Source organism: Enhydra lutris, unplaced genomic scaffold, assembly GCF_002288905.1.
Source record: "Enhydra lutris kenyoni isolate GAN:26980312 unplaced genomic scaffold, ASM228890v2 scaffoldscaffold3, whole genome shotgun sequence".
NCBI classification, from domain to species: Eukaryota; Metazoa; Chordata; class Mammalia; order Carnivora; family Mustelidae; genus Enhydra; species Enhydra lutris.
The window spans coordinates 50991532-51008346 of NW_019154087.1; the positions used below are offsets into that span (position 1 = coordinate 50991532).

Genomic DNA, 16815 nt, shown 5'->3' on the forward strand with positions numbered 1-16815 from the left:
CTGCTCATGATGGCAGTATATGTCTCGTGGGCAAGGCAGAACACAGAAGCTCCGATTCTGTCTTGTTTCTTGTTGTGTAACCCCAAGTGTATCCTTCCAACTCATTGAACTCTGAGGCTCAAAGTGACCACCTACCTCACAGGGGTTCTGTAAAGAATGGACAATAAACACAAAGTTAAGTGCCATATGAATGCTAAGTAATGCTGTTAATCCTCCCTGGACAGTGGTGTGCCTATCTAATTCGCTAAATCTCTCTTGAGTATAGGACCTCAGGATAGGATGTTCCTGCAAAAAGAGTTTACACCACAAAGCAGATGACGTTAGGGGGCTGGCTCTAAGAATGGTGGACACACGGGAAGAGATAGAGCTGAACAGTCATGATTAGCTCCGTCTTCTGGGCTCTGGGGTCTGCACGCATTACAATGCACCTCTGTACCTTTCTGTTTACAAGTCCCTTTCTCAGAGTGCAAATCTCTACCTGCTTTTATCTTTCTAAACAAAACTGGATTCTGAACTCTGGTATATAAGTTTTCTGCAAGTGCTGGAAGTACTGAATCAGGAGAGTGGATGTTTTTATTCAGTCTGTCTGTGTGCTTGGTTCAGATAGAATTGCTCAACTGCTGGCAGTGATCCATGAAGCCTCTGGCTACCCTGGGTTCCTAAATGGTTTTGAAAACTGCTGGAAACCATTGCAGTGTGCAGCAGAAGGGAAACAGCCATGTTTGCTGCAGGGGGATTTGGGGTTCAAGCTGCTGGCTCTTCCTCATACCAGTCACACTCGCAGTGGCTTTGGGCAGTAAGACTTGACTTCTAAATTTCTAGGTTATGTGTTGATAAAGCGAAAAACACCTCCTCTAGTGGGATTCTGTTGCATCAATCTCTCATAGACAAATGGTGAAGCAGTTTCAACCAAAATTGTAATTCGTTCATTCCTTCATTTGACAACATGCGTCATTAACTTTTAGAAGAGAATAAAGGGTTCCAGTTGACTATATGATGTCTGATTAGCTGTTTTAAAATTAGAATCGGGACAGACTTTATCTTTGCTTTCAAATGGGACTCCTTGGTCTGGTTTTCAAAGTTAGAGATTTGTTGCTTCTGGAACTTTCTTGTCCTGGTTTCCCTGACACAACACTCTCCTCATCTTTTGTTGAATTCCTTGGCAATTTCTTGTCAGTTTCTTTTTGCTGGCTCCTCTGCAGGACCTTTAAACTTGATTGATTTAGTTAATGCCTGCTCCTTGATCCTCTTCTCTTTTGAACCCTCTTTTGTTAAAATATTGGGAGATCATTAAATATTGATAACTCTGAAATATAAATCTCAACTCCGACCCCTGCCTCAGATTCATATGTCTGGTTCTCTTTCTCATTCTCCACTTGGAGATGGAACTGAAACTTTCAGATTTACATATTGGGAACTGAACTTTTGATTTCTCCTCCAAATCTGCCTCTCTCCCAGTCTCTATCTTTCTTAATGTGGACACCAGCCATTTGGTTGTTCAGGCCAAGCACTTAAGAAGTTTTCCGGATTGCTCTTTTTCCTTTACGTTCCTGCCCGACCCATCAGCAAGTCCCAGAGGTGTTGAATGCCAGCACTTCTCACCATCTACACTGCCGTTAGCATGGATTGGGCTGTGCTTCTCTTATTTGGGCTACATTGCAATGGTTTCCTAAATGATATCCCTGCATTGGTCTTGTCTCCTGCAGTTTATTCCCCATATGGCACAAGGTGGAATGTATTACTTATGTTTTTTATTCATTTATATTTCATAGATGAAGAGACTTCAAGGAAGTGTTACTGACTTGTTTCAGATCATATAAGTGTGATGATGGAAGAAGGACTAGAATCCAGTTCTCCATAGTCCTGAAATAGTTAACCTTTGAATGATTTCGATCCTGCCACTTAATCATTTAGATTAGAAAATCAAATGTTAAGGGTGCCTGCGTGGCTCAGTGGGTTAAGCCACTGCCTTCGGCTCAGGTCATGATCTCAGGGTCCTGGGATGGAGTCCCGCATCGGGCTCTCTGCTCAGCAGGGAGCCTGCTTCCCTCTCTCTCTCTCTGCCTGCCTCTGTCTACTGTGATCTCTCTGTCAAATAAATAAATAAAATCTTAAAAAAAAAAAAGAAAATCAAATGTTAAGATTCTACTAATAACAGCTAATATATATAAGTGTTATTATATAGGACTTACTATGTACCAGGCATAGTTAGTTCCAAGGGTTTACTTAGTTTAGGCTCATTAACCTTTACATGAACCCAATGAACCGTAAGCTATTATTATGGCTATCTAAAGATGAGGAAACTGAGGCACAGAGATGTTAAGTGTCCTGCCCAGTTTATGCAGCCAACAGGCAGCAGAGAGGGGATTCAAACCCAGGCATCTGGCTCAAGTCATGCTCTTAACGGCTGCGCTACACTGACCCTCTGCGGAATCTATACATTCGATCCCACATGACCCATTTGTCTGTTTGGGGTATTTTTCTTTTTAGACATTAGTTATTTTATCTGTTAAATGAATTAACTATAGTAACAAAAAGTATTCATTACTTTATCACTTGTTTCTCAGGTATAGCTAAGAGGTGAATTGAAGTAGCCTTTAGATTTTTTTTTATATATACATGTGATTTTTGGGGTCCACATTTTTTAGCTATCGGTGATATTCGCCCCAGGGACAGACTCAAAATGAACTCCCAAATTGCCTCAAATATTTCCTTTTTGGTAACATTTCCCCAGAAGGCTCTACCCTGAAAGCTGCTACGTGAAACAGCAAATCCTATCGGGTCCCAAAGGGGCCGACTGCAGTTTAAAAAAAAATCACCGGCCTCTCTCTCTTGCACCTGTGCTATGCTTGGTAGATTTATTTAGTCAGGGAAAACTTCAAAAAGGATTGGCAATTTGAACTGGGTCTTGATGAGCTGAAAGAATTTTGAATATTGAAAAGGGGAGGTTTCACTCCTGCCAACTTCACATTGAGGGATGTAAGGAAACAAAATCTTGTTTGCAATTTAATGCAATGATTGTGATGCTAATTTCTTTGTGTCTCAAAGGTGAGACATTGTATAGGGCGCCTGAGTGATTTGTAATGTAACATCACCCAGGAACAGAATTCTGCTTCCTTTCACTCCCGGACTGCCTCTCCAACCCCTCCATCTTTGTGAATAATTCTTTGTTGATAAGGGACTCATTATCATTATTGATTAAACTTTGCCATCTCTGATGTCGGCAAATACCTTGCTCGTTTTAATCTGTCTCAAAGCCATGTTTTATACTTACTATGTTTTAATTTGTCCCTAGATTGTATTTGCCTGATGCTACTATAAAGATTGAGGACTCTCTTGGGGCATTTTGTTTGCAGATATATGATGGTCCTGAAGGATAAGCTTGGAGACTCACAAAGAGAACTTCTTGGTGACAACCTCCCTCTGCTGCTGTTGCCTTGAAACTAGACCCATAAACTAAAGCGGGGGATAAAGTTCTATAGTAAAACCTATAATCCACTTACATCTTTAACTCAGGGGTGATTTTTTTTTTTTTTACTTCAATCCTTAACATTTTCCTCTCCCTGTGATGCTCTATTGTTCTATTGACCTCTACAAATATCAACTCTGTTAGATTTTTGGTGAGTTCAAAGTTTTGTCAAATGTTATGAAGATGATATTTTCATAGTATTTTGAAATAATTCCACATTCACAGAAAAGTTGCAAGCCTAAAAAAACAAATTCCTATGTCTTTATCGCTCAGATGCCCCAATTGTTACCATTTTATTGCATTTGCTTGAAATGATGCTAATTTGAAATGACTGTTTATTTTTTAATTTTTAAAAACATTTATTTATTTGACAGAGAATGAGAGAGCACAAGCAGGGTAGGGGGCAGCAGAGGGAGAGGGAGAAGCAGGCTCCCTACTGAGCAGGAAGCCCAATATAGGGCTTCATCCCATGACCCCCCATCATGACCTGAGCCACAGGCAGACACTTAACTGACTGAGCCACCCAGGTGCCCCTCAGATGACCATTTCTTTATTCTCAGAATTCTAGCTTGCCCACTACTTGTGTGGAGCCATAGAAGGGCCTGTTTGGATGCTAGTGAGAGGAGGCTTAGGGAGGGAATGGGATTCTTGTTAGAAGGAGGGGATGAAGAGAGGAGACAATTGCTAGAAGAAACAGTGGAAACTTTGTAGTAACATTGTCTTAGGAGTGCTCTGATCCTCCAACAAGGCCGGTGCTAGACACGGTGTGCCAGCAACACCAGTTTCTTCTAGGTGCTCAGAATATCTTACTTTCCAAATAAGCTCAAATGTCAATTTTCCCTTATAAATGGGTAACAAATTACAGTATTCCTATTGAGGTGGCTAATAGTGATGCAGAAAATAAAGTCAAGTGCCCCTTTGGGACACTACATGGAAATGTATAAGGATTTGCCTGATGCTGCCAATTGAAGATCCCTCTGAGAAGGTTTCTGAATGACCCACAGGTCACACAGTCAGGAAGACTGCTAGTGAAGTGGCAAATTGCCAGACCTCTCAGCAGTGTGTACCGTCCTGATGGGTGCAGCCGCTGGCTCTCCAGCTTGGCCTGGGAAGGAAATGAGTAATGGGATTTGAATGGGCAAAAACAAGGATTTTCACTTTAAAAGGGATCTTTTATTCTTGAGCCAAAGCCAATTGAAATACCCAGAGCCTGGGCCATTTTATTCAGACAAGAACAATGAGATCAATTTTCAACAGAAAATGAGGGAAAAGGAGAGAGACAGCAGCTGAGGTAATAGGCTATAAAGGACAAAGTTTGAAATTAAATATTATGGCTTAAATAGTCCTGTAATTCAAGCTGCCCCTCTTCCTTCCCTCACCCCCCAATCTTGTACTAAAGAAATAAAACAAAAAAACTCCTCACCACAAAATGGGAGACAATCTTTTCCTAATAGAAGAAAATTCTCTCTGCGCATGAATTTGAGCTATAGCGATTTGATTTCTATGGAGATAAAGAGGCAGGGAAGTTAGTGCTGTTGGGAAGGGGATGTAAATGCGGTGTTAAGGAGTGAAGAGGAAAACTTCACGCAGGCTGGCTTATTAGAATTTGCTGTATTTTATCCTGTTTTCACAGAGCAGCAGAAGGATGTAGGGAAGTTTTATTTAATTTTGGGGGCAATTAGGAAAAAGAAAGCCAGGCTGAGTGACTTTAGACTGCTCATTACCTTCTGGCGGGCAGAAGGAGAGTGCATATTTTAAATGTTAAGATCAGATTATTTATAAGTTTCACTTTGAAATTCAAGGGCATGAAAGGAACGATAACTCGATTAGCAGAGGAAACAGCCTTATATACACAGCTGGTTTCATCTCTGTAATAGGTCAGAGTCTGAAGAGCAGCATTTCTTAGTCTTTTCCTGAAATGACAGATTCTGGGGGGAGCCAATGAGGTTTAACAAAGGAAACAACTTTTAGACATTTCCCCCCAAATCTTTAAACAAATGTCGTGATGGGGATAGGCATTTCCAGAAGATCGTGTGTACCTAATTAGTAATGGCAATTTTGATGCTGCATCTTTCTTGGAATGAATTATTGTTTCGAATTCCTGATCCCAGTTTCTCCAGCTTCCATCAGTTCTTCCCTTGAGGATCTATAGGCTGTGGCTGGGGGAGGAAAGAGTGACAGAGGACACACACGGCGGCTGCCTACCCCACCCATGTGTGTGGTGGTTCTTACAGATGGTGCAAGCCTTGTCAGATGGGAAGCCCCCTAAGAATTGTTTATTATATCTAGCCAGTCATTGTGTGTAGGAGAAACAATTTGTTATTTAAAATCCCAGCAGACTGTAGCCGCTCCTGAATCCTGAGGAAGCAGCAGAGTTTCTCTTTGGAATAGATGAGCCATTTAGCTGTGGAAAAAAAGATAAGCTTCAAGGAATGGCTTGGAAAGCATAGGAATGAGAAAAAGAATTAACTGCCTTTATCAACAAAACAAGAATTCAGAGGGACTGGACAAGAGAAAAGGAGACCAACTATAATGAGGAAGATAAGGATTTACATAGAGTTTACTGTGAGCATGGCTGGTGGGCATGGTTGAAAGTCATTTACAATATGGATATCATATATACATTTTTTTAAAGATTTTATTTATTTGAGAGAGAGAGAGAGAGAGAGAGAGAGCGAGAGAGAGCATGAGCAGGGTGAGGGGCAGAGGGAGAAGCAGACTGGCCACTGAGCAGGAATTCCAATGTGGGGCTAGACCCTGGGACTCTGGGATCATGACCTGAGCAAAGGCAGACGCTTAACCAACTGAGCCATCCAGGAACCCTCTTGCATCCATATTTAACTAAGTTTGCTAGGCAATGTGGCAGCATAGCCCTCTTGTCTCTCCCTAAATCTTCCTTGATGTCTGACTTACACCCAGTCCTCAGTTTGTTGGTACTGGTGGGAACTGGTGGTTGAAGCAGTGTGTAGGGTGTAGTGAAATGACCCTGTTAAACCAACTAATAGAACTCACAAGGGACTCTAAGCCAGAGCCAACCAGGAGAAAGGGAAATGCTCCCCTTACCTTTTCTGAGGAATCAGTAGAGGTTGGGAGGAACCTCAAAGGTTCCTCTCCTGGTGAAAGGGGGAAACTTCAAGAGAAGCTAACACCAGATGAGTTTTGAGATAGAAAAGTAGGAACCGTATATAAGTTGAAATAAAACGAATGTGGTAATGTGGAGGAATTTTTATATTGTCCTTTAAATGTTTCACTTGAACCTAAAACCATTTAAAGCTTCCTTTTTCTCTAAGGGAACAGAGAGTACACGCTGCATGTGTTATCATGGTGGGGTGGGGCACTGGTAAAAATTCAAGACGTGCCCTTCTACCAGGAAAGGGGTTCCCTGGGGGGAATGTAAACTATGTGTTTCCAGGGTGGCTTTGTTCTAATGCCATCACTTGCTTCACAGTAGAAGGGAACAGAGGTGTGATTTCCACCAGCCCTCTGGCTGCCATCCTTGTGTTGGACATTATACTCAGAGCAGAAGTAAAATAGCACTATAGAAAATTCAAGATAGTAAGTGGTTCTGAAAAAATGTTTTGCTTCGTCAGTTTTCAATTTTTCATTCTGTGGAAGACATTGAATTTCTAGGTGCCATTTTTAAAGGTGCCAAGAGAATCAAGGTAGTTCTACAAGGGTAATGAGTTCCTGATATTGATGTCTTCATTTATTCACTCATTCTTTTATCAAGCACATATTTAATGCACATAATGTTTTTGAAAGATGCCGGGTATTGAATGCATAAAATGGCAGACTTTTAAATAAGGTATTAAAATACTGAGATAAATGCTAATAGAAGGCTATATAAAGTGCTAATGGGAACACAGAATACAGCCACATAAAATAGTTATCCCTAAAATTGGGAACAGGATAATATGGGGGAAGAGGAGAGAGTTTTGTCTATACCTCACCTTACCTTTCTTTCTTACCACTTTTCAGAAAAGGTATTTCTATTTCTTAACTGCTTCCAGACCTTTATATCTCTTCTTCTCAGACACTGTTTTTGGTATAGGAATCTCACCATAGATAGTGGTTATTTTTTGAAATTTTGTTTCCATTATTAGCTCTGTGGGCTAGCCATATGGCCCTAACAATCAGGCATAGGATTGCCTCAATGAGAAATTGGCTTTTTTTGAGTTTCAGATATACCTTTGAAATAGAATTTAAGTTGGAATCATCTGCATGATGACATTTTAAGTGTAAATTCCTAGCCACAAAGATAAATTTCAAGGACAAGCCTATAGAAGTATAACTGTAGCTATGAAAATAATGTTTCTACCCCGACTCGAAAAGCCACCATAATACATTTCTTCCTTTTTAAAAGATTTATTTATTCTACTAGAAAGAGAAAGAGAGAGAGAGAGAGAAAGAATGCATGTGAGTTGGGAGGGGGCACAAGAAAAGGAGAGAGAGAATCCCGAACACAGAGCCCGATGCAGGGCTCGATCCCATGACCCCAAGACCGTGCATGACCTGAGCTGAAACCAAGAGCAGGATGCTTAACCAATTGGCCCACCCAGGCATCCTCCACCATATCACATTTGAACTGTTTAGCCACTAGATAGTTCCTGTGGGTACTTTAGGCTGAAATTTATCATTGTTGAATTCAACACTGAACAAGATTGTTTTAAAAGTCTGCTTGTTTTCCAACAACAAAAAAACCCAAACAGCCTGACTCAAAATGGGCAAAGGTCTAGACAGATGAGCATTTTCTTCAAAGAAGATCTGCAAATGGCCAAGAAGCACATGAAAAGATGCTTAATGTCACAAAACAGCAGGGAAATTTAAATCCAAACGACAATGAGATACTGTTGCTTCATACCTATTAGTATGGCTACTGTAAAGCAAATAAACAAACAAACAAAATGTACCAAGTATTCAGGAGGATGTGGAGAAATTGGAATGCTTATACACTCTTGGTGGGAATGTAAAATAGTACAGCGGCTGCAGAAAACACTATGGCAGTTCTTCAAAAAATTAAAATTCTAAAAATAAAAATTAGCATGTGATCCAGCAATTCCATTTCTGGGTATAAACACTAAAGAATTGAGAACAGGTCCCCGATATGAGGAAGTGGAGATGCAACGTGGGGGGTTTGGGGGGTAGGAAAAGAATAAATGAAACGAGATGGGATCGGGAGGGAGATGAACCATAAGAGACTCTTAATGTCACAAAACCAACTGAGGGGGGCTGGGGGGAGGGGGGTAGGGAGAGGGTGGTGGGGTTATGTACATTGGGGAAGGTATGTGCTATGGTGAGTGCTGTGAAGTGTGTAAACCTGGCGATTCGCAGACCTGTAATCCTGGGGCTAATAATACATTATATGTTTATTAAAAAAAATTAAAAAAAAAATAATTGAGAACAGGGTCTTGCAGAGATTTGTACACCCATGTTCACAATGGCATTATTCATAGTAGTTAAAAAGTGAAAACAAGGGCGCATGGGTGGCTCAGTGGGTTAAGCCTCTGCCTTCAGCTCAGGTCATGATCTCAGGGTCCTGGGATTGAGCCCCACATCAGGCTCTCTGCACAGTGGGGAGCCTGCTTCTCCCTCTCTCTGTCTGCCTCTTTGCCTACTTGTGATCTCTCTCTCTCTGTTGAATAAATAAATAAAATCTTAAAAAAAAAAAAGTGAAAGCAATCCAAGTGTCTATTGATAGATGAATGGATAAGCAAAATGTGTTATGCACACACACACACACACACACACACACACACACACACACAATGGAATAACAGAATATTATTCAACCTTAGAATGGAAGGACGTTCTGACATATGTAATAACATTGATGAATCTTGAGGAACCTAATGTACATTACACTTGCATCAACTTATACTAAGTGTATTAAGCCAGTTACAAAAAGGCAAATACTGTATGATTCCATTAATATGATATACCTAGAGTAGTCAGCATCACAGACAGAAAGTAGAACAGTGATTTTCAGGGGAAGGGTAATGGGGCGTTGTCACGCATTACCCCAAGTTATGTGCATAGAATTTCAGTTTTGCATGATGAGAAGAATTCTGGAGACGGATGGTGGTGATGGTGGCACACTTAATGCCACTCAACTGTACATTTAAAAATGGTTAAGATGGTAAATTTTACATTACATGCATTTTACCACAATAAAAAAAATTGGAAAAGGAGGAAAAAAAAGTCTACCCATTTCCTTTCTGAAATGGTTACTTATTTGGGAGTAATTACAAATCTGTTGTTTTCTTAACCAAATCTCAAATGCTAATAGTAAGTTCTACATTGTGGTTTTAGTTAGGCTATGTTAGTAAGAAAAGTCTGACCTAGCTGTTTGTTGTGGATGCTATGGTGTGCCGTGCTTCTCTCCTGTTAATACCAAGAGTCCCATTGCTCTAGCGCTGGGTGTGTTAGCTGCCTGCGGCTCATAGCTGATTCCCCACCCACCCTGCTCAGGAATCGCCCTCAGCAGAAGGGAGCTACGTCATTCAAGGATATACCTTCTCCCTGTATGTATTAACTGGTTGATATGGAGGTAAGCCTGCCTGGCTCCTTTGCCTCAATTTGGGACAACTCTGAAAGGCTATCTGTCATAGAGAACAATATTCCATTCGAGAATAGCTCCTAGCATTCTACTGGGCCTTGGTAGAGATGGTGAAGCTGAAACTGGGGTTGGAGTTGTTCATTTTGAGCTCAGTTTGGTCAGACCAAACCAGGTCACTTCTGGGCAGGATCAGCAGCAATTTATCAAATGATGGTAACAATATATTCAAAATCAGGCATGGACAAGGCGAGAAGGCATACGTAAATGTAGAAACCCGTGTCAACCACCACTCTTGCACTAGCATTAATCCCTTTCTGGGATTAATTCTCTGGCCTTGTGGTGGGGGATGGGGTGCGGGGGTTGTTTTATGACCAACTAATTGAGGAAGAAAAAGGCCTCACTTACTTAATGAATAATTTGGCTTATTACATGCATACAAGTTGAAAAGGGATGCTGCTTCATTATAGCACCAGTTGGATGTGACTTTAAAAGATAGCAATGAAGGGGCCCCTGGGTGGCTCAGTTGGTTGAATGTCTGACTTTGGATTTCAGCTCAGGTCATGATTTCAGGGTCCTAGGGTTGAGCCCAACCTCGGGCTTTGAGCTCAGTGCAGAGTCTGCTTGTCTCTCTCCCTCTGCTTCTCCCTGCCCCCGCTTGTGTGCTCTCTTTCTCTCTCTTAAATAAATAAATAAAATCTTAAAAAAGACGGAGAGAGAGAGAGAGAGATAACAATGAAGAGAAATCCTTGCAGAGGTCAGCATTTTGTGATGAGAACTTTGCTTTAGTAAAGATATGTATAGATTCCTGAGTGGTGGCAAATGGCTTGTTGATAAAGCAGAGACTAGAAGGGGGAAAGATTGGAAATAAGGACCAGGGGATTGGAGCAGATGGGAGTAGGTACAAAGTATAAAGACCTTTGTAGTTACGTTAATTCCCACTAGAGAACAGCCCCTGGAGGAGAAATATGAACAGCTAAGTAAACTGAACCTGCCAGTCCATGCCAGCCAGGCTCTGTCATCCTTTACTCCAATGCCGGCCCAACAGGGTAGCTCGTCACTGTGAGGCAGAAGAGGCTATGCATGGGCCCCAAGCATGGACGGCCACTTACGAAAGTTGATCTAGGTGCTGTTGCTTCTGAATGTCTAATGTGCCAGTCACAGGAATCAACATTCAGCCCCCAGCCTAACATAATCCCTTTAGGAGACCAATAAGGCATGTGGTGGCAGGTCGATTACATTAAACTCTTTCCATCATGGAAGGGAAAGTTCTTCATCTTGACTAGAGGTGACACGTATTCTAAGTTTGGATTTGCTTTTCCTGTTTGCAAGACCTGTCTAGGGGCTTATATAATGTTTGACCTACCAACACAGTAACCTATATCACATTACCTCAGACCAAAGGACCCACTTTACAAGAAAGGAGATGAACACTGGACACAAGACCATGGGATCCAGTTATCCTCTAACATACCATGCCACCCAGAATATCCTGACCCGACAGACTGACGAAATGGACTCTTAAAGGCTCAACTCAGGTGCCAGTTTGAAAGTGAAATTCTCTGATAAGGCACTATTTTCCAGTATGTGCTATATACCATAAATCAACAACTGAGCTCAGAAGTAGAAGTGGCCCTTTTCACTATAACTCTTAATGATCCACTTGGATAATTTGTGCTTCTTTTTCCTGTGATTTTAAGTATGGATTCTTCCATCAGGGAACACAAAAAGAGCTCCTTTAAGCTTTCAGATACAGCTGCCACCTGGTTACTTTGGTTTCTTGTGATAAGAGACTAGTAGACAAGGCTGAGAGTCATCATACTGGCAGGGAAGTTGACCCTGATCATCAAGAGGAACTAGAGTGGCTGTTACATGACAGCAGCAGGAAGAACATCTGTAACACCCAGATGATCTACTGGGTCATTGCTTGATACTTCCCCGTTCAATTTTAGTGATAGACTGGCACAGCAACCATGGATGGAAATGGTCTGAAGTCTAGGGGCTCAGATCCCTCAGGGGTGAGGATCTGGGTTGCCTCAGGAAGTATCCTATTTATACCACAGAGCTGTGAAATGAGTAGTAGATGAGGAAGAAGATAAGTATTACTTATGCTCTAAAGACTGGCTGCACTGGTTGCTATAATTTGTTCTTTTCTTCCCTGGGAAAAAAAGACCAATTAAAATTCGGAAGGAATTCTTCTCAGGTGGAGTGGACTTAACACATGATGTGCGTAGACGTAAGTGGTACAAGGGTGAACCAGAATCAGTGCCGTGAGAGCGTCCCAGCTGGCCTCTTTCAGGGCTGAGGTACTCATTCCCTCACTGGGAGGAGTTTGGGCTGCTCACAGTTCCCGACTAAACCCATCCCTGGGAGTTTTCCTTGACAGTGGGAACTCTCTTACCCAGAGTACTTACCCTTCTCTGGGGAAAACTTGGCCTAGTGGCTTGTCCATACAGAGAATACAAAGGTGCAGTCCCCTTTGCTTCAATTCAGGCCAAATCTGAAGGGTCATCCCAGCTCTAGAGCTCTTCATGGGACCGGCTGAGGCTTCTGATACAGTTGTATAGCAGTTCGACTTCTCTTCTTAATACTGCTTCTCTCATTTCTTTAGAGGCGTTGTTCCCTAGAGCACCTTCCATGAAACCTCCCACATTCAAAATTCTGCCACATAGCATGTTTCTGTTGGAATCTGACCCAGGCCTAAGGTGATTTCAAGTGTGCACAGAACCCAAATTCAGGAAAAGCTGAACTCTCCAGATTCAGGAAGCTGAGAAGTCATAATAGAGCTCAGCCATGTGGAACTAGTTTCTAGAAATAGAGGGTTTCATCTTCATTTCAGGCATTTGCCATTAAGGTAAATTAGCTCCACTATTTGAGTTTGTTCCTCTCCTCATCTGTTTGCTTCCATATCGAAGTCTTTCGATATTCCCAGATCAAATCATATAAAGAGGGATCTATATCTCCCTCCAAATACTAATCAAATACAAAACCAGAAATAATGATTTTATAGTGGAAAAATCTGGCAGATACCAACTTGACCGTGTAATCAAGGTAAATATTACCTTGGAAGAGATAATCATAGTGAGTCTCCAGATGTGAAGTACTGAGAACAGCACAGTGTCATTTCTCTGGTGTTGATGCCTTGGATGGTTGGCCTGATTCTGGTCACAAGGAAACAGTGCATAGACCTAGGTTTGGGGTCACCTTATAGAATAAAAGACGTGAATGCCTTTTTTTAAAATTTAGGTTTTTACTTAAATTCCAATTAGTTAACATACAGTGTAATATTAGCTTCAGGTATGGAATTTAGAGATTCATCACTTACATAAAACACCTAGTGCTCATCACAAGTGCCCTCCTTAATGCCCATCACCCATTAGCCCATCCCCCACCAACCTCCCCTCCACCAACACTCAGTTTGTTCTCTATAGTTAAGAGTTTGTTTTATAGTTCACCTCTCTCTTTTTTCCCCCCATGATCATCTATTTCACTTCTTAAATTCCACATATGAGTGAAATCATATGGTATTTGTCTTTCTCTGACTTATTTCACTTAGCGTGATGCTCTCTAGTTCCATCTATGTCAATGCAAATGGCAAGATTTCATTCTTTTTATGGCTGAGTAATTCCATTTTATATATACCACAACTTCTTTATCCATTCATCAGTTGATGGACACTTGGGTTCTTTCCATAATTTGGCTATTGTTGTCAATGCTGCTATAAGCATCAGTCTGCCTTTGTCTTTTTAAATCATATTTTTTGTATCCTTTGGGTAAACACCTAGCAGTGCAATTGTTGGGTCATAGGGTAATTCTATTTTTAACTTTCTGAGGAAACTCCATAGTGTTTTCCAGAGTGGCTACACCAGTTTGCATTCCCACCAACAGTGCAAGAGGGTTCCCCTTTCTCCACATCCTCACCAACATCTCGGAGTTCCTGTGTTGTTAATTTTAGCCATTCTGTTGGGTGTCAGGTGATATCTCCTTGTAGTTTTGATTTGTATTTCCCTGATGATGAGTGATGTTGAGCATCTTCTCTTGTCTGTTCGCCGTCTATAAGTCTTCTTAGGAAAAAGGAAAAGACATGTACTCCCTAAGGCTATGAAGGATGAGAGATAGGAAAAGCCCAAGGGACTGTTCCAGATTGAAGGACACTAAGGAGACAAGTAGAAGTAATGCGTCTTTACAGGTACCATCCTTGACTAGAAACGAAAGAGCCATTATTGAGACAGACGGCAAAATTGATGCCAGTAGATGGCACCATTGGAATGGTGTCTGTAAATCAGATGTTAGTGTATCAGTGTTTATTTCCTGACTGGAGGGAGTATATGGTATTAACATGGGAGAGTATCCTTGTTTTGGAGGAAGGGGGTACACACTGCAGTTTTTAAAGGTAATGACTCAACAACACCATCTTTTTCTAAAGAAAGAGAAATGGGGCGAATGTAAGATTTAACAATCAGGGTATTTGTGAAGGGCAGGCTACAGTTCTTCACGCTTTGCTGATAAATTTTCTGTAGGATTTAAACTATTTCAAAACTTCACAAATTTAAATTAAAAAGAGAATCTGATTGGCTAGTTCATAACCATCCCTTCAGTTTACACTGATTATTCCACTTTCCTCATTGGACAATGCCAGTCAATGGATGGTTAATTTCAGGATGCTGGTTGCTTTTGGTTTTATCAATATGGCCAGGGAACTGGGTCATCCTCAAACACAAAATGTTTGCCTAAGTTCCCTTAGTGGAGCCTGGGCCCAGGGATGATGTGAAAAGTGTTTAGTATGTTTGGCAACAAAGAACTTGAAATATTTCTGTTCATTAAAACAACAAACATTTTTCCAGGATATTTACATTACCAGTGCTGTGCTTTCTTGCCCACCAGATTTTATATTCAGACAGATCCTTGCTTGGATATTAGCTCCACTATTTTATGACCCATTTATTATTAGGGTCCCTTTTAGAATAGGTACAAATATACCCAACTAGTAAGAATTTATGATGAGTAAATAAATAACAGAAGGAAAGTGCTCAGCACAATCTCTGGCATATAGTAAGCCCTCAATAAATCATAGGGGTCATGGACTATTGTGGTTTTTATTTTCATTACTTGTCATCCTTCATCCTGGGAGAAGTTTGGGGGGGTTGTTTGTTTGTTTGTTTTGCTTTTTTAAATTTTAATTATATTTGAGTGGTAAACCTTTGACACTTCTTTCAAGGAGAAAGATTTGCTTTGGAAACTGTCAGCCAGTTTTTTCCATCTCTATACTCTTAGGTTTATAGTCAATGTTTTTCAATTTCTAGGGGTTAAATGAGGACACCAAAATATTGTTAGTATAGTATTTAGTTCCAAGGCTTTTGGTTCTATTTGGTTAAGTGCTTTATGATCCATTTTATTTGTTAGTCCCAACACAGTCTTATGAGGCCTGTGATCATTTTTATTTTCACTCCATAGGTGTTCTTTAATTAGCTTATGTGAGTTCATGTAACCTCAGGAAGGTAGTGGTGGTGCTTAACTTCAATTCCTTCAAATCCTAGAATTTTATTTCATCCTCTGAGCTTTGACATTTCTCTTGATTTCTGTGTTTTTAACATGGTTATAGATGTAAGCTATTGTTCAAATGAAAAAAAGCAAAGAAGGCAATATGGCTTTTTAATGAAAGAAGTTAAGTCAAGCAAGACCCCATTGGCTCAGCATTGAATTACATTGATTTACTTTTTTCAAGTTTTAGCTTATGAATCTCACTATTTTGAGTCTTTCTCATGTGCTCTATGTTTTTTCCTCTGCAAATTTGTTAAGTGTCAGACCACTCAAATAATTTGAATATTTAATATTTGACATTTTATGAATTGACTGTCCATTAGGAGTTATGGAATCTTTTTCATGGCTAGTTTTTTTCTTCTGCTTTCAGGAATGTCAAAATCTGTACTATTCTCACCTTCTATTGAAGGAAATGAGAGAATTACAGAGGTAATGCATTTGGAAATGCAGCTAATACTACATAATGCTATGAAATTTTGAAGTCTTTAAATGGAGACGTGGCTCTTCAGAAGCCATAGAGAAGGGATTCTCTAGAAGGGGTTTTTCAGAAACCCGAGGCAAATTTCTGAAAGTCAAAGAGCTTAATGAAAAAGTAGTGATCATTGCTCCACCCCTTCCTATTCCCGAGATACAGAGCTAATCCCTTTCAACTCTGAACTTCATATTTCTAAATAATAAACAGTATTATTTCCTGATTATTTTCAACTTTAAACATTATCTAATGAACTGAATTGTATTGACTTTTTAGAGATTCATATTAGTTATATTTTACTGTATAGCAAATTCCCTCAAAACTTGGAACCTTAAAACAACAATCATTTATTATCTCACAGTTTCTCTGTGTCAGAAATGTGAGTGCAGTTTAACTGGATGCCTCTAGATCAAGGCTTCAAGCTATTGGTTGCCATCAAGCTATTGGCCAGCCGGTGGTTTCATCCTGTGGCAGAGGAACCAATTCCAAACTCACTTAGGTGGTTCTTGGAAAAATCCTGTTCTGCAGGTTTTTGGACTGGGGATCTTATTTCATCTGTGGATGTTATATGGAGACTTTCCTCCCTTTTTTACCGTGTGAATCTTTCCATAAGGCAGTTCACAACATGGAAGCAGATTTTCTTCAGAATGAATAAGGAAGAAAGCATGAAAGTTGGAAGCCCCAGTTCTCAGTATTTTTATAATCTAATATCATCCATACCTTTTGTTACATGCACACACACACACACACACACACGTACGTGTGTGTGTGTGTGTGTGT

The 16815-nt window shown here is 40.5% G+C and overlaps 1 protein-coding gene across 1 annotated transcript in view; it reads right to left on the reverse strand.

Annotated features, from left to right (window-relative positions):
- LOC111152890 (nuclease-sensitive element-binding protein 1-like) overlaps positions 1–16815 on the reverse strand; it is a 44048-nt gene that overhangs the window by 9854 nt on the left and 17379 nt on the right. Inside the window, 1 exon segment of the mRNA XM_022511617.1 lies at positions 136–285. Within this exon segment, the coding sequence (XP_022367325.1) occupies positions 136–285 (150 nt within the window).